This window comes from Zophobas morio, unplaced genomic scaffold (assembly GCF_036711695.1).
Source record: "Zophobas morio isolate AGI-343-1 ecotype UQ-CSIRO unplaced genomic scaffold, CSIRO_AGI_Zmor_V1 ptg000031l, whole genome shotgun sequence".
NCBI classification, from domain to species: Eukaryota; Metazoa; Arthropoda; class Insecta; order Coleoptera; family Tenebrionidae; genus Zophobas; species Zophobas morio.
In genome coordinates this window covers 4,298,690-4,316,980 of record NW_026972136.1, presented here as the reverse complement: position 1 = coordinate 4,316,980, position 18,291 = coordinate 4,298,690, and the positions used below count along the sequence as shown (strand labels likewise).

At 29.3% G+C, this 18,291-nt stretch overlaps 1 protein-coding gene and 1 long non-coding RNA gene across 2 annotated transcripts; one reads left to right on the top strand and one right to left on the bottom strand.

The window, feature by feature from the left end:
• Nucleotides 1–11,954: 11,954 nt before the first annotated feature.
• LOC135139447 (uncharacterized) lies at nt 11,955–12,678 on the bottom strand. The gene is made up of 3 exons (XM_064069685.1): nt 12,507–12,678; nt 12,324–12,452; nt 11,955–12,253 (listed from the first exon to the last, which is right to left on the bottom strand). Exons 1-3 carry the CDS (start codon nt 12,588–12,590, stop codon nt 12,020–12,022), a joined length of 447 nt encoding a protein of 148 aa, XP_063925755.1. The 5' UTR covers nt 12,591–12,678; the 3' UTR covers nt 11,955–12,019.
• A 2,626-nt stretch (nt 12,679–15,304) lies between these two features.
• On the top strand, nt 15,305–18,291 carry LOC135139481 (uncharacterized). Its single transcript, XR_010282159.1, has 3 exons — nt 15,305–15,520; nt 17,426–17,560; nt 17,627–18,291. It is a non-coding gene; the product is annotated as an uncharacterized LOC135139481 (long non-coding RNA).

The following is an 18,291-nucleotide window of genomic DNA, read 5'->3' as shown; positions in this document are numbered from 1 at the left end:
GTTTTTATTCGTAGTTTTTTTGTCTCGAGTTTTTTGTGGAGTTTGTCAAAATTTTGTGGATTTTTTTGGCGAATTTTTGTGTACTTCTTCGCTGCCTTTCTTGTCTACTTTTGTAGCATTTTTTTGGTGACTGTTGGTTTAATTTTTTTCTTGTTCCCTTTTTTTCTCGCGCTTTATTTGTAATTTTTTGTTCTTTTTCTTTTGTCAAATTTCTGTAGACCTCTTTTCCCTTTTTTGTCTATTCGTTCTCAGATTTACTTGTGGACTTTTATGTCGGACTTTTATTTACTTTCGTGTTGTGAACTTGTTTATCATCTTTCTGTGTTTTTTTTCGCTTTTTCTGTCTCGCTTTTAATCGTCATTTTTTGTTGGATTTTTGTCAACTTTTTTGGCTTTTTTCGTTGCTTTTTCTGTGGATTTTTTCTGGGATTTTTGTGTGGAAGCATCTGTAAACACATTCGACCCTTTTATTACGCAACATAGCAACCCTTTTTCCCCATATCTTAATGAAACTGGCTTCGAACACAAATAACTCTGAAGCTGCAATTCTTCAGAACACAAAAGATCACCCTTAAAAACCACGTAATTGGCCCTTGTGTCCACTCCCTACCGCCCTTCCACTTTCACCCAACTATTCATTATACGCAGAAGACATAAAACAACCGGAAGCGGGAAAACGCAAGCTATTACATCAGGAGCTACATCCCCTTCCCTGCATGGTGATTAACCCTTGTGCCCTTTAATTAAATGGTTTGCTGACCCAATTATACCCATGATGCCGTGGTCACCGGCGCCGTGTTATCTTGCAACCGATTCTGACATCTACATCATTCAATTATTGCAGATCCATGTAATGGACTGATTCGCAGCGAGTCGTGCGGTTCGGCCCTTAATTGCTGCGCTTGTTCCGGTGCCTCGGTTTCATTGCGATTGATTCGAATCGGGGAGATGGATTGGGTGTTTTTCTCGGCGGTGGTAAGCCAATGTACGATAAAAGCTTATCGGAAGAGGGTTATGGAAAGTGACGTAAATAAGGGCAGCTGGTTTGGGAACTGTTGATATTGGATAGAAGAGCTCTATTATGTCGGAGGGCGCAGCAATTTTTGTAAACGAGTTATAATCTGTCTTGTTTACCTTGAGGATACAACGAAAAATAGTAATGACGTTTTCCGAGAAAGGTTTATGTTGTGAGATTGGAGCAGAACAACAAAAGCCAATCGTCGAAGGTTGTTTTGACGGAACTTTTTGAAAAATCGAAAACGGAAAACTCGAAAAGTTGACAAATTCCCATAATTGAAATAGAAAATTTAGATTTTAGAACAAAATAGGCAGAAAAAAGTAAAATACAAAAATTTTCTCAAATACACGTTTATATACAACCAAAATGAAAAGGCATTAATAAAACTTTATTGAAAAATATACCTGGTACACACCTTTACCTAAAAACTTAATTCTATGCGCACAGCAATAAAATCCTCTCGACAAATTGCCATTATGAGCCCCCGTCGAGTCAATAAACTTGAGCAGTTTTTTATTCGGCCGAATTTTTTGCCCGAGAAAGTTGGGAAGTCGTCGTAAAGTTCGCATTTTATGGTTGTGTGTGTTCACCTTTATTAGTTCCACTCTATATGCACAAAAAATTTTGGATGAGCAAATACAATTTTTACGTTCGTGTGGGAGCAAATAGACGGTGAGTGGGCGCTTTCATTCAGGAATTTTCTGATGGAATAATAACTTTATGCCAGTTTGCAAATGCTGATTTAATTTTAGAATCTGGAAAGTATTTCGCCGGTAGGTGGGTTTAAAATGTTATCGAAGGTTTGTTTAGTGTTTAGAGTGAATGGCTGTGTTGGTGTTGTGCAACTTGTGACCGAAAACTGCAAAAATTGTTTTAATGCAACACGGAAAATAAATAATGATGAATTTTTCAATGTGTCCTGGAAAAATTTATACGAATCGTTTTTCACTAAGCTTTTCTGGAAATAATTTTTTACCAAATATTCCACTAAATTGACAAACTTGTTGAAACTTGAACGAGGGAAATGAGACATTTTTAAAGATTCATATTCGTACTTAGCGCAGACGAAAATTTGCAAAGGCAAGTAAAAAGGAAAAGTGAGAAGAGTGTCACTGATGTAAAATATCGTAAGTTAAAGTTTCGAATCAGTATTGTCATAGGACAATATAAAATATAATTTTTTATAAGATTCTTCAGCTTTATAATTTCGCATTTTTTTGAATTTCTTCAATTATGCCATTTTTATATTTTTTGGTTTCTTACTTTTTCGGTTTTTCAGTTTCTTTGTTTCAATTTCTTAATTTTTCAACTTCGGAATTTTTCGATATCTCAATTTCTAAATCTCTAATTTCTCGGAGCGTAACTTTTCAATTTTTCGACGTTTCAATGTTACTATTTTTCGATTTTTCAATTCCCTATTTTTTTCGATTTCTCAAATTACGAATTTTTCATTTTTTAATTTTTGTATTTGTCAATGTTTTGATTTTTCAATTATTCCATTTCTCAATATTTGATTTTTCAATCTCTCGGTCTTTCAATTTTTCAATTGTTCCTTGTTTTTCAGTTTGCAGTTTTTCGATATTACAATATTTCGATTTTAAAATTTTATTTTTTTTCAATTTTCCGATTTTCAGTAGACACATCATTAGTTTTTGGTTTTCAAAATTTTTAATTTTTCGATTTCTCGATTTTTAATTTTTGAATTTTCAATTATACAATTTTTCAATTTTATAATTTTTTCAGTTATGTATTCCAATTTTTAATTTTTGATTTTCCAGTTTCCTTATCTTTCAATTTCTTAATTGTTCCTTTCTTGAATTTTTCTATTTATTGTTTTCGATTTACAATTTTTCAGTTTTCCAATTTTCCAATTTTTAGTTTTTTTCTCAATTTTCCGATTTTTCAATAATCACTAAAAAGATACGTTGCCAATTTTTAGATTTATAAATTTTCAATTTTTCATTTCCTCGATTTTTAACTTCTTATTTTTTCGATTTTTAATTTTTGAATTTTTCGAGATTTCAATCTCACGATTTTTCGATTTCTCAAATTTTCAGTTTCTCGGTTTCTATTTTTTCAGATTTTCCTTTTCCGTTCTTAATTTTTTAGTTTTCCGAAGTTTCAATGTTACCATTTTCCGATCTTTTAATTTGTGTAGTTTTTCGATTTCTCGAATTTACGAATTTTCCATTTTTCAGTTTTTCTATTTGTCAGTGTTTCGACTTTTCAATGTTTCATTTTTTCAGTTATTCCATTTTTCCATTTTTGATTTTCAGTTTCTCACTCTTTCAAATTTTCGATTGTTCCTTGTTTTTCAATTTGCAGTTTTCCGATATTTCAATTCTTCGATTTTAAAATTTTTTTTTTCATTTGTCTGATTTACAGTCATCAGACACATTATTAGTTTTTGGTTTTCAAGATTTTTAATTTTTCGATTTTCGATTTTTAATTTTTGAATTTTCAGTCATATAATTTTTCCATTTTTTAATTTTTCAGTTTCTCGATTTCTCATTTTTCAGTTACTCAATTTTCCGGTTCTTAATTTATCAATTTTTCGATTTTCCAATTTCTCGATCTTTCAATTTTTCAGTTGTTCCTTTCTTAAATTTTTCAATTTACCATTTTTCAAATTTTCAATTTTTCAAATTTACAATTTTTAGTTTTTTCAATTTTTTAGATTTTTAATGATTGAATTTCTCCTTGTCTTAATATATACAACTTTTCCGGCTTCCAATGTTTCAGTTTCTCGATTTCTAATTTTTCAGTTTCTCAATTTCCCGGTTCTTAATTGTTCAATTTTTCGATGTTTCAATGTCACCATTTTCCGATTTTTCAATTTCTCTATTTTTACAATTTCTCAAATTTATGAATTTTGTATTTTTCAGTTTTTCTCTTTGTCAGTATTTTGATTTTTCAATGTTCAATTTTTTCAATTATGTATTCCATTTTTCAATTTTTGATTTTCCCATTTCCCGATCATTCAATTTCTTAATTGTTCCTTTCTTGAATTTTTCAGTTTTCCAATTTTCCAATTTTTAGTTTTTTTTTTCTCAATTTTCCGATTTTTCAATAATTACTAATCAGATACGTTGTCAATTGTTAGATTTATAGATTTTCAATTTTTCATTTCATCGATTTTTAACTTCTTATTTTCTCGATTTTTAATTTTTGAATTTTTCGATATTTCAATCTTACGATTTTTCGTTTTCTCAAATTTTTAGGTTCTCAGTTTCAATTTTTTTAGATTTTCCTTTTCCGTTCTTAATTTTTTAGTTTTCCGAAGTTTCAATGTTACCATTTTCCGATCTTTTAATTTGTGTAGTTTTTCGACTTTTCGAGTATTCAATTTTGGGTTTTTATTTTTTTTTTAACTTTTCGATTTTTCAATAATCAGACACGTTATTAATTTTTAGATTTCAAGATTTTTTAATTTCTCGATTTTTAATTTTTGAATTTTTCGATATTTCAATTCTACAGTTTTTCGGTTTTTCAAATATTCAGTTTCACGATTTTAATTACATATTCAGTTTCTCAATTTCTCTGTTCTTAATTTTTTAGTTTTTCGAAGTTCCAGTGTTACCATTTTCCGATCTTTCAATTTCTCTTTTTTTGATTTCTCAAATTTACGAACTTTCTATTTTTCATGTTTTCTATCTGTCGTTACTCGATTTTTCAATGTTTCAATTTTTCGATTATTCAATTTTTGATTTTTCAGTTTCTCGATTTTCCAAATTTTCGATTGTTCCTTTCTTCAGGTTTTCATTTTACAGTTTTTCGACATTTCAATTTCTCAATTTTTCAATTTTATATTCTTTTTTAAATTTTCCGATTTTTCAATAATCAGACACGTTATTAATTTTTGGATTTTAAGATTTTTAATTTCTCAATTTCTCGATTTTTCAATCTTTCAATTTTTCAATTTTTCGACCTTTCAATGTTACAATTTTTCAATTTTTCAATTCCCCATTTTTTCGATTTCTGAAATTACGAATTTCTTATTTTTCAATTTTTGTATTAATCAATGTTTCGATTTTTCAAAGTTTCGGTTTTTCTATATTGATTTTTTATTTTTCACTATCTTTCAGTTTTTCAGTTGTTTATTTCATCAATTTTTCAACTTACAGTTTTTCAATTTTTCAGTTCTCTATTTTTTCGAGATCTCTCGAATTTCATATTTTTATTTTTCAGTTTTTCCATTTTTATTGAATTTAATTTCTCAATTTTCAATTTTTCGTTTTCTTTGCCCTTAAATTTTCAATTTTTGCAATGTTTCAATGTTGCAATATTTCAATTTTTAAATTTCTCTATTTTTTCGATATCTCGAATTTCATATGTATTTTAATTTTTTTATTTTTCGTTTTATCAATTTTAATTTCTCAGTTTTCAGTTTTATAATTTTGCTATTTCTTGATTTTTCAACTTCGTAAGTTTTAACTCTTTAATTTTTCGATACTTTCATGTTACAATTTTTTGATTTTACAATTTTTAGTTTCGTAAATTTCCAATTTTTCAATATTTAGACAAGTTAATTTCACGATTTTTCAGTTCCTGAATTTTTTGATTTTTCAATTTTTCGATGTTTCATTGATACAATTTTTCGATTTTTCAATTTCTCGATTTTCTCGGATTTTCAAATTATTATTAATTATTTCTTGTTTTTCGATTTTTGTATTTGTTAATGTTTCGATCTTTCAAAGTTTCGGTTTTTCGTTTTTGATTTTTTATTTTTCTCGATCTTCCAGTTTTTCAATTGTTCCTGTCTTCAATTTTTCAATTTACAGTTTTTCGATTTTGCGGTTATGAATTTTACAATTTTTCGATTTTTTAATTTTTCGTTTTTTCAATTTTTCACTTTCTGTATTTTTAATTTTTCAATTTTTCTGTCCTTAAATGTTCGAACCTTGCAATGTTTCAGTTTTTCAATTTTTCTATTTTTTGGAGATCTCGATTTCACATTTTTATTTTTCAATTTTGCGATTTATCAATTTGAGTTTCTCAAATTTTAATTTTACATTTTTATATATAATTTTGAATTTTTTTGGTTACTCAATTTCGCAATTTTTCGATTTCATTTTACGATTTTCAGTTTTGTAATTTTTGAATTTTTGAATTTTGAACAAACTAGGGAATCTCTGGTGTCCTTTTTTGAGAAGAATTTATTAAAATCTTGAAGGCCCCTGGTGCCTTATTTCATGAAGTATTTGGAAAAAAAAATTGAGGGCCTTTGTTGTCTTATTATTATATATATCTTATTATATATATATATATATTTGTTAAATTGTAAGATTTTTGTATCTATATGGACACCTGTCCGTTGGAAAATAAACCCATCATTATTATTATTATTATTATTATTATTATTTTGAAGGAATTTTAAATAATCCTGATAGGCCTTAGTGTCCTATTTTTGAAGAAGTTTGAAAAATTCTTTGGGAACCTCTGATGTATATATTTTTTGAGGAAAATAAGGACCCATTTTGACTAATCTTGGAGCCGCTGATGTCTTCCTTTTTTTTTAAAGAAATTTGAAAACATTTTGGGGATTTTTCAGTTTCTCGATCTTCCCAATTTTCGATTGTTCCTTTCTTCAGTTTTTCATTTTACAGTTTTTCGACTTATCAGTTTCGTAATTTTTCAATTCTACATTCTTTTTTCAATTTTCCGATTTTTCAATAATTACATTACTAATTTTTATATTTTAAGATTTTTAATTTTTCAATTTCTCGATTTTTGAATCTTTCAATTCTTCAATTTTTCACTTTTCCGACGTTTCAATGTTACAATTTTCGATTTTTCAATTCCCCATTTTTTCAATTTCTGAAATTACGAATTTCTTGTTTTTCAATTTTTGTATTAATCAATGTTTCGATTTTTCAAAGTTTCGGTTTTTCTTTATTGATTTTTTATTTTTCTCAATCTTTCAGTTTTTCAGTTGTTTATTTCATCAATTTTTCGACTTACAGTTTTTCGAGTTTATAATTTTTCAATTTTAAATTTTCAAGTTTTGGAATCTTTCAGTGCTACAATATTTCAATTTTTCAGTTTCTCTATTTTTTCGAGTTCTCAAATTTCATATTTTTATTTTTCAGTTTTTCCATTTTTATTGGTTTTAATTTCTCAATTTTCAATTTTTCGTTTTCTTTGCCCTTAAATTTTTTATTTTTGCAATGTTTCAATGTTACAATATTTCAATTTTTAAATTTCTCTATTTTTCGATATCTTGAATTTCATATGTATGTTTATTTTTTAATTTTTCGTTTTATCAATTTTAATTTCGTTTTCTTGATTTTCAACTTCGTAAGTTTTAACTCTTCAATTTTTCGATACTTTCATATTACAATTTTTTGATTTTACAATTTTTTAATTTCGTGGATTTCCAATTTTTCAATATTTAGACAAGTTAATTTCAGGATTTTTCAGTTTCTGAATTTTTTGATTTTTCAATTTTTCAATTTTTCCCTGTTTCAATGATACAATTTTTCGATTTTTCAATTTCTCGATTTTCTCGGATTCTGAAATTATTATTAATTATTTTTTGTTTTTCGATTTTTGTATTTGTCAATGTTTCAATTTTTCAAAGTTTCGGTTTTTCTTTTTTGATTTTTTATTTTTCTCGATCTTTCAGTTTTTCAATTGTTCCTGTCTTCAATTTTCCAATTCACAGTTCTTCGATTTTGCGGTTATGAATTTTACAATTTTTCGGTTTTTTAATTTTTCGTTTTTTCAATTTTTCACTTTCTGTACTTTTTTCAATTTCTCTGTTCTTAAATGTTCGAACCTTACAATGTTTCAGTTTTTCAATTTCTCTATTGTTTAGAGATCTCGATTTCATATTTTTATTTTTCAATTTTGCGATTTTACAATTTCAGTTTCTCAAATTTTAATCTTTCGTGTTTATAATTTTGAAATTTACTCAATTTCGAATTTTTAACTTTCCAATTTTGCGATTTCATTTTACAATTTTTAGTTTTGCAATTTTCCAAGTTTTCATTATTAAGACACGTTAATTTACGATTTTTCATATTTTGAAATTTTAACAAACTTTAGGGACCCTCTGGTGTCCTTTTCTGAGAAAAATTTATAAAAATTTTGATGTCCCCTTTCTTATTATTGTCTTATTTATTGAAGGATTAGAAAAAAATCTTTTGGAGCCTTTGGTGTCTTATTTTGACGAAATTTTAAATAATCTTGATAGGCCTTAGTGTCTTATTTTTGAAGAATTTTAAACTTGTTTTGAAGCCCCTAATATTTTCCGTTTTTAAGAAATATGGACAAACTTTGGGTACTTTCTGGTGTTAATTTTTTGAAGAATTTGGACAAAATCTTTAGGAATATCTTGTGCCTTATTTTGAGGAAATTTTAATTAATTTTGGTAGCCCCTAACTAATTTTTTAAGAAATTTGAACCAAATCGCGAGGATTCTGCTGTCTTTTTTTTTAAGAAATTTGATATAATATTGGGAATCCCTGGTGTTTATTTTTGCAGAAATTTGTAAAAATTTGTGGGAACTTTTGGTGTATTTTTTGAGAAAAATAATTAATCTTAATTTGAACTAATTTTGGAGCCGCTGTCTTTCTTTTTTTTTAAGAAATTTGAACAAATTTTGGGTAACTTTTGGTGTCTTTTTTTGGGAGAATTTGTAAGAATCTTGAGGGCCCCTGACGTCTCATTTTTCGGAAGATTTGGAAAAAATCTTTGGGAGCCTTATTTTCTTATTTATTATTTTCAGGAAATTAAAAAAAAATATATTTTTCAATTTTTCATTTATATTCAATTTCCCGATTTAAAAATTTTCAATTTTACACTGTTTCAGTTTTATAATTTTACAACGTTTTGAGTTTTCAATTTAATTTGTCTGCTTTTAGAGACCAGATTTTTGAATTTTCAATTTTTTAATATTCTTCATTTATCATTGTTTCGATTTTTCAGTGTTTAGTTCTTTTGTATTCTTTCAATTTTTCAATTTACAATGTTTTTTTTCTGCTTTTCAGCTTATAGATTGTTGAAAATTTACAAAATAAGAAAAGAAAAAACGTGACAGAAAAATCCACTAAAATCATACCAAAATGGCGACAAAAAATCCACAAAAATCTGTTCAAAAACTAGACAAAAAAGGCGATAAAACAGATAAAAAAGCGACAGCCCAGTCACAAAAAATGCAACATAAAAAATGGTTCAAAAATGTTGGTAAAAAAACGACCAAAAAAGTTTTTATCACATTCTTCCATCGCTTTTTTATTTATAAAAAATAAATAAAAATCCGGAAACAACTAGAAAAATCATGGTTAAGTAATCACGGTTCAGTCCACAAAAAAACGACAAAAAAGTCTACAAAAACGTGACAACAAAAGTGAGAAGAAAAAACAACAAAAAACGACATAGAAAATGGCAAAAAATGCGATTAAAAAATCCAAAAACATCCGACAAGGAATGGCTACAAACAATGACATAAGAAGACAAAAAAATAGGTAACACAAAAGGGAACAAAAAAGGCGACAAAAAAAAGAAAATGGAGGGCAAAAAAATGTTAATAACAAAAATCTATTGTGAATATGATACAGATAAATTTGCATTGATATTCAATTTCTCGATTTGAAAATTTTCGGTTTTACAATGTTCCGATTTTTCAATTTTTCAGTTTATCAGTTCTAGTTTTTCAATACAGTTTTATAATTTAGCAATTTTTTGAGTTTTCAGTTTGTCTATTTTTTCGGGACCAAATGTTTCAATATTTTTGTTTATCAAACAATGATTTTTCAACATTTCGTTTCTTCAGTTAATCGATTTTTCAGTTTTTTTAATTTTTTGTTTTTTCAATTTTCACTTTCTGTATTTTTAATTTTTGTACTTAAATTTGAAATTTTTGCCATGTTCCAATCTTACAGTATTTCAATTTTTCAATTTCTCTATTTTTTAGAGATCTCGATTTCATATTTTTATTTTTCAATTTTCCGATTTATCAGTTTTCATTTCTCAAATTTTAATTTTTAACTTTCCAACTTTTCGATGCTTTCATTTTACAAATTTTGGTTTTGCAATTTTCCAATTTTTCAGTATTAATAAGACACGTCAATATACGATTTTTCAATTTCTGAAAAAAAATCTTTGGGACTCTTTGGTGTCTTATTTTGAGGAAATTTTAAATAATCTTGATAGGCCCTAGTGTCTTATTTTTGAAGAAATTTAAACTTGTCTTGGAGCCCCTGATAGTTTCCTTTTTTTTAAATAAATTTGGACAAAATCTTTACGAACATCTTAATTTTAAATAATTTTGGTACGCCCTAATGTCTTATTTTATAAGAAATTTGAACCAAGTCGCGGAGTTCCTGCTGTCTTTTTTTTTGAAGAAATTTGAAAAAATTTTGGAAACTTTTGGTGTCCTTTTTGAGGAAAATAAATAATCTTAATAACCCCTGGTGTCTTATTTTCACGGAATTTGAACTAATCTTGGAGCCGCTAATGCCATTCGTTTTTAATAATAATAATAATAATAATAATAATAATAATAATTTATTTCCGTATTTTTGCACTTAAATTTCTGATACGTCATTTAAGAAATTTGAATAAATATTGGGAACTTCTGGTGTCTTTTTTGGGAGAATCTGAAAGAATGAATTTTGACGGCTTCTGATCTCTGGTGTCTTATTTTCAGAAAATTTATTTTCTTTTATTTTTCAATTTTTATTTATATTCAATTTTTAATGTTGCAGTTTTATAATTTTGAAATTTTTTAAGTTTTCAATTTAATTTGTCTGTTTTTAGAGATCAAATTTTTGAATTTTATATTTTTTAATATGTTTCATTTATCATTGTTTGGATTTTTCAGTGTTTCCTTTTTTCAGTTATTCGATTTTTCAGTTTTTGAAATTTCAGTTTCTCGATCTTCAATTTTTCGATTTACAATGTTTCTATTTTTCAGCTTATTATAGATCATTTTTTGTCGTTTTCTGAAAAGCAAAAACGGAAAAAAATCACGACAAAAAAAAGAGAAAAGAAACGAGAACAAAATGTGACAAAAAGTCTATTAAAATCATACAAAAATGGCGTTTAAAAAAACACAAAAATCTGATAAAAAAGAGGCAAAAAAGGTGATAAAAGTTAAAAAAGCGACAGCCCAATCACAAAAAATGCAACATAAAAAATGGTTAAAAAACCGACAAAAAAGGGACAAAAAATGTCTATCGCCTTTTTTCATTGTTCCTTTATTTATAAAAAATTAAATAAATAACGGGAAACAGAGCTACAAAAAACATGACAAAACGTCCACAAAAAAGTCCACAAAAATGTGACAAAAAAGTGAGAAGAGAAAGGTGAAAAGAAGGTGACAAAAGGGGCAAGAAACAACAAAAAACGAGAAAAAATATCGCCGATCAAAAAGTCCATAAGAATCCGCCAAAGGTAACACAAAAGGGAACCAAAAAAAAGACTACAGAAAAAAGAAAATAGAATGCAAAAAAAATGTTCATAACGAAAGCCTATTATGATACAGATACATTTTCTTTTATTATATACTTATATTCAAATTCCCGATTTGAAAATCAGTTTTGCCATATTTAGATTTTTCAGTTTTTCAGTTTTGAAATTTTTTGAGTTTTCAATTCGTCTATTTTTTCGAGACTGAATTTTTGAATTTCCTGTTTTTCAATATTTTTTGTTTATCATTGTTTTGATGTTTCAATATTTCGTTTTTCAGTTTTTCCAACTTTTTTTTGATTTTTCAGTTTTTCATGATATTCACTTTCTCGATTTGAAAATTTTCAACTTTACAGTATTCCGATTTTTCAATATTTCGACTTATCAATTTTAGTTTTCCAAATTTTAATATATGAAACTGATGATTCAAAACTTTTAATAAGTTACATTTGAGTGATTTATTTATAGATTTATTTACAGATACAACATCCAAAATTTATTGAACACGAAAACATCAGGTAAAAAATAGCCAAATTTTTTGTATATCTTTATCATTCACTAGAATAGTTTTAAAAACAGTTATTTTATTTATTCAATAGTGAGAATATCTTCATTTCTTGCAAAGATTTCGTCATTTCTCAGTTGTTTATAATACAAGTAGATCCCATGTTGCATCGTACAAAAGAGCAAAAGCAGGGGCCAACTCGCACCAAAATCCGAAATTCCCACCTCTTTTTCAATAGGAAGCAACAAATAAATCGCACCTATAACCAACTTCACAACACCCACAATTAGCACCGCCAATACCAAATTTTTCTTGCGCTAAAAACATAACCTAATCAGTGAAATTCAAATTCATAAATTTAGTCGTCAAGTCAACTGTGAAACTCACCGTAATAGCCGCTACGGACAGCCAAAGACCCAGAAGAACAGAAACAGCTGAAAGAATGTAAGAAGCGATCGATGGCTTTTCTGATGAAGATGGCAAAGCTAGAGATACTAACATCGCACATCCTAAAACCTACAAGGATAAAATAAAAACAAATAGTATAAATATAAATACAAAAGTGTTTACTTGATAAAAAAAAATTGCGAAGACGACTACACCTTGGGAGTAATAATTATGGCAACATTTGGCTTTTGGGCACTTCGGAAACATTGTCGACAAATGAGTTAAAAAAACACAAAATGCACAACTAGTCGGACATAAGACCACTAACAATCTTGATTCGTTTTTAAAACTGAGTCATAATTTATGCGTTTGGGTTTGTTTTTTATCTAAATTTAACCGCAAATGCGTCGCAACCGTTTTATTGCGTTTAGCACATGAATAATGGAAATAACACTTTAATTGAAGTAGATTTAACTATAATCAGAGAAGAGGAATAGACAACACAGGAATATTTAATATAGGTAAACTCGAAGACGAAGAGGAGAAACCTAAATTCTCTACTAAATTAAAAGAAAAATGAAACAGAGAAGACGCCAGAGAAAATTAAACCACTAAAATTGCTCTCCTTTCAAAAAAAATACACGCTCTTTTTTTTCTACGACCACTTTCGCTTCTCACACATGCCCAAATCTGCTTTTCATCTGCCATCCAGCTCAAGAGACGTGAGAACCTCCCACCCACTCCCCCCGCCCCCATCATCGCCTCTTAATGAATCCGTAAGTCGGCTTTTTCCATTTACAAACTTCGTAGACGCTCTTTTATTAAAAAAAGAGATTAAAGCAAGTTAATTAACTTTCCAAGTTTGGCGCGAAAAAATCCCCATCCCAAAAAGTGTCATTAATATAATAGAATCCGGGTGACGTGCCAGGAGTTCCCCTGGGGAAGATCAAGCTGCTTCGGAACCTGCGGAAAGCTCAACCGGGAGCGAAGTAGGACTCCAGGCCAGCGAAATTGGGACTGCGCGACCTTGGCCCATTTGGGGAACGCCGGACCCGGCGGCAGGTGGCGCCCGCACCTCTATTGATCCGGGCTCCGGAGCAGCTCCGGCCCTTGATCGTAATTCCTAGCGTAACTTCATTCATGGGCGAAGTTGAGATTGGGTTTCTTTGGAAGGTTGATATCTTGCTTGGCTGCAGGTTTTGTTGGGGGTGGACGGGCGAAAATCAATAATGAATAATGCATGCGGATCGAAGACATATAGGGGTTTGGGGGTGCGGGATGGATTATCCGGGGCAAACACCGGCGGCAAACGAAAATACTAAATAAATTGGGGTTTAATTCGACGGGTTTAGTTAAACATAAAGTTTCAATATATATTTAATGGTTTCATAAACGGGGAGATGGAGGTGTGCGGAACAGGAAGTGGATATTAAACGAGCAACAGTTCCATTTATTGTAATACTGGTTTAAAGGGTTGTTCGGTTTAATGGTTGTTCGGTATGTTATAGAATTTTGTATGAGCAATGAATGCTATACAAAATAACACAAGGTAAATATTTAGCTGAATAGTCGTTATTTAGAAATATTTTGGACATCAATATTTATTTACAAAAATAAGCTCGTGAAATAGGATTGTTTTCCAAATGTCTGATTTCTTTTTTTTGTAGTCTATTATCTCGTGTTCCAATTTTACCCCCAGCAACGAGGGTTTAAACATTTTCACCGGAATACAATACACAATACAATACAAACACTAATTTATTCGTTACAGAATTTTTGCCCTAGTTGGGTATCAAGATGAATAAATCAGAGATGAGGTTATCTCATAAAATTTATTCCGGGTTTGAATTATAGCATTATTACTGTATACCTTAACGCTGTCTGATAGAACCTATTTAGGCTGCGATTTATAATTAGTTGTAAATATACAGGGTGTTTGGTTACACAGTTAATGTAAATTTATATTTTCGATTCTGCGGATCTTTTTTTTTTATAATAACCCTTAAAATATGGCAAAAAGCCCAACAAGAAAACCGCCACAAACACAAGATAAAAAAATGTCATAACAAAAAAACGCTAAAAGATGAAAAAATAAGCGACAACAAAGATGTTAAACGACAAAGGCTACAAAAAAACACCGATGGTTTTTTATCGCCTTTTTTGTCGATTTTTGTTTATATGAAAAAAAAGGCAGAAAACGAAAGGAAAAATTGCGTAAAAAATCCACAAAAACCGATAGAAAAGGCGACAAACTATTCCCAAAAATCTGACAAAAAAGTGGGAAAACCAGGTAATAAAAGAACGAAAAAAAAGAATAGCAACAACTGATAAAAACATAAGAATTCGAAAATAAATGGCGACAGAAAAATTGGGAAAAAAGGTAAAAGAAAACAACAAAAAACGTGACAAAAAAACGACTAACATCGTGAAAAAGTTTGGAAAAAATGAGAAAACGGACGAGAAAAATGCCCATAAAATTCTGCAAAAAAAGCGACAACGAAAACAACGAAACATGATAACAAAAAAAAAACGTAAAAAAAAAAGTGTGCTAAAAAATTACGGTTATAAAAAGAGAATCAAGAAAGACATAAAATATGATAAAGAGACTACTAAAAAATGGACAAAAAAAAGGCGATAAAAAAGTCCCTAAAAATCTGACAAAAAAAGCGTTAAAAAAGTCGAAAAAATAAATTACTATTAAACAAAACGGCAGCAAAAAGACGACAAAATGGTACAAAAATGAGTCAAAGAAAACGACAAGGAAGAAGGTACAAAAGAGGTTTTTATCTCCTATTTGTGTCCCCTTTTTTGTATAAAAAAAAAACGGGGAAAAGCTGGAATAAACACGACAAAAAAAGGTGAGAAGTCTACAAAAACAAAAAAAAAACGATACAAAATGTGACATAAAAAGACGAAAAAAAGTGACAAAAATATGACCAAAAAGTTTACTCTACCATATGGCCGAAAGGGGCATGCATTGATAAGTTTTTTCAGTGGAAGAAGAAGAATCAGCCTACTCAGAAGTAATTTTTGCTCCAGAAGTCATGTTATTAAATGTTCAAAGTCTGAATCCTAACAAGAGCCGACTTTTGGAGGTTGAACTTTCTAAATGCAGGAGTGTAAAAATTCTTTGTCTGACGGAAACATGGTCAAATTCGGCCTCGATAAACAGTAATAGTATCGATGAATTTAAATTGGTAAGTCACTATAATCGCCTCTCTTCGAGGGGTGGAGGTGTCGCTATTTGGTTAAAGATGGACATGTGTTGGGAAAAAATTTCGTTGAATGCGTTCTGCGTAGATAAACACATCGAACTATGTGCTGTCAAACTCTTACAAAATAACACTTCAGTTATTGTAATAACTTGTTATAGATCTCCAGATGGAGATCTTAAGACATGTATGGACAATCTAAACGATGCGCTAAATTCAACTTTCAAACCTTACAATAAAATCATTTTGTGCGGTGATTTTAATATAAATTCGTTTATAGAATGTAATGATTACGACATCTTATGTAGTTTATTAAAATCGTATGGGTTAGCTGATAAAGTCTGGTGGCCAACTCGTGTTACTCAATCAACTGTTTCTATTATTGATCATGCTTTCACTAACATTGAGAACGGAACATGTTATGTTTTCGACAATATTGTTTCAGATCACAGGACAGTTTATTATGAAACTGATATTTTTAAAATTACCCCTAAAACAAATAATAAGGTCTATGAGTTAAAGAGAATTTTTAGAAATGCTGATATTCAAAAATTCCTCTGTCGGTCGGTAAATCAAGATTGGGATGGTTTGTACTGTTTGAATGATTTAAATGATGCATTTGATTACTTTTATGGAATCTTTCGGAGTCATTTCGAGGACCAATTCCCACTTAAAATGCGTACAACTAAGACAGATACGTATAGTAGGAGGTGGATAAACTCAGAAATTTTAACATCAAGTATTAAGCTAAAAGATCTGTACATTATGAAAAGTAACTACCCTCAGCTATCCTGCATTTATAAACAAGCTAAACTTATTCATTTAAAATTGGTTAGAAATAGTAAAAGGAGATTTTTTCAAAACAAAATTTTACATCCGATAACCCTAACAAAACTTTATGGAAAATTATTTCAGAATTAACACACAACGAACCAGAGATCTCTAATAACATCGAAATTTCAGTAAAAGATACTCTTTTAAATGATCCATCTTTAGTTGCAGATAGCTTCAACGAGTTCTTCAAGCAAGCCCCTAAAGATCTCATAAAAAATATTTCAGTGAGGAATAATACACCAGCCGATAGTCATAATATTGATGGTGTTAATCAAACTTTATTTCTTCATCCGTATGTGGAGGAAGAGTTGCTTTCTCTTGTGAAAAATAAAATAAAACCTAAATGGTCGGCCGGACCAGACGATATTCCGCCAGCCATAATTAAAAAAGTACTCTCTGCAATTATAACTCCTCTAACGTACCTTATAAATTTGTCGTTTGAAAAGGGTCAGTTCCCGGAATTACTAAAAACATCAAAAATTATTCCCATACATAAGAAAAAAGATAAGGCTTGCATGGAGAACTACCGTCCTGTTGCAATTAGCTCTAGTTTTTCAAAAATTTTTGAACAAGCATTTCTGTGTCGCTTACAAAAATTTTTAGACAATCATAATGTGCTTAGTAAATACCAGCATGGTTTTCGTAATAATCTTTCCACAAATACTGCCATGATTGATTTGTATAACAATGTTGTTTCAAAAATAGAGGCGGGAGAGTGTCCTGTTGGGATCTTTTGTGATCTCAGCAGGGCATTCGACTGCGTAAATCATAATCTGTTGATAACCAAATTATTCTCTTATGGATGTAGAGGTAATAGCTTGGATTGGGTAGTATCCTACCTCGAGAACAGGCATCAGTACGTTGTAATTCCGAATACCAATAAAGAAAATTTTAAAAATCAAATCAGTTCTAACATAATTGACATAGATGTAGGTGTGCCCCAGGGATCAGTTCTGGGACCCATTCTCTTCCTTCTTTACGTAAACGACATTGAAAGCATCTTTAAAAATGTATCACCTGTTTTATATGCTGATGACACGTCGATTATAATTTCAGATCGCAATGAAGTTCAATTAGAAAGAGAGGTTAATATTTTAATGACGAATCTCCAATCCTGGTTTTCCACCAACAACATTTATATAAACTCTGAAAAAACACAAGTTATAAGATTTCGTAATCGCCAAAACACCTGTAAGTATATAGATCTCAAATGTTCAAATCTACAGCATAACACTGTCGACACCATAAAATTTCTAGGTCTTATGGTAGATACAAACCTCAACTTTAAGTCACATGCCAAAATACTGGTTCCAAAATTAAACTCACTGTGTTATCTTCTAAGAAATTTAAAGATAATTTTAAATATTGATCAATTGGTTAATATATACCATGCTCATGTGGAATCCAGAATTAGGTATGGTATTTGTTTATGGGGTGGGTCACCAAGCGCAGCCAATGTGTTTATTAGTCAAAAACGTGCCATCAGAACAATTGCCGGTGCAAGTAAACATACAAGCTGCAAAAGCCTTTTTAAAAAATTAAATATATTGACTCTTCCGTCATTATACATATTTGAAATGAGTGTTCACATTTATAAAAACCGACATAATCTAACGTATGTCCATAACGTACATAAAGTAAATACCCGACAAAAACATCAGATTCATGTTCCGTTTAAACGTTGTAATGTTGGTGTGTTAGCAACTGATTGTATGGGAGTTAGAATTTTCAATTACTTGCCAGTGAATATTCAAAATTGTCAGTTAATATCATCATTTAGGAAAAATTTAAAAGTATTTTTAACAGATAAATGTTATTATTCCCTAGGTGAATTTTTTCAAGGTTGATGGCATGTTGACAATATCATTTTGTCTTTTTGTTATTTTGCTTGTTAAATGTTTAGTTTTTAATTTTTAGTTTTA

Excerpts from the sequence above, each read along its gene's own strand:
- LOC135139447 (XM_064069685.1), bottom strand. The coding sequence starts at position 12,590 with ATGTTTCCGAAGTGCCCAAAAGCCAAATGTTGCCATAATTATTACTCC. Across the intron at positions 12,453-12,506 it reads TCGCAATTTTTTTTTATCAA|GTTTTAGGATGTGCGATGTT; the intron begins GTAAACACTTTT and ends TTATCCTTGTAG. Across the intron at positions 12,254-12,323 it reads TGTCCGTAGCGGCTATTACG|CGCAAGAAAAATTTGGTATT; the intron begins GTGAGTTTCACA and ends TTATGTTTTTAG.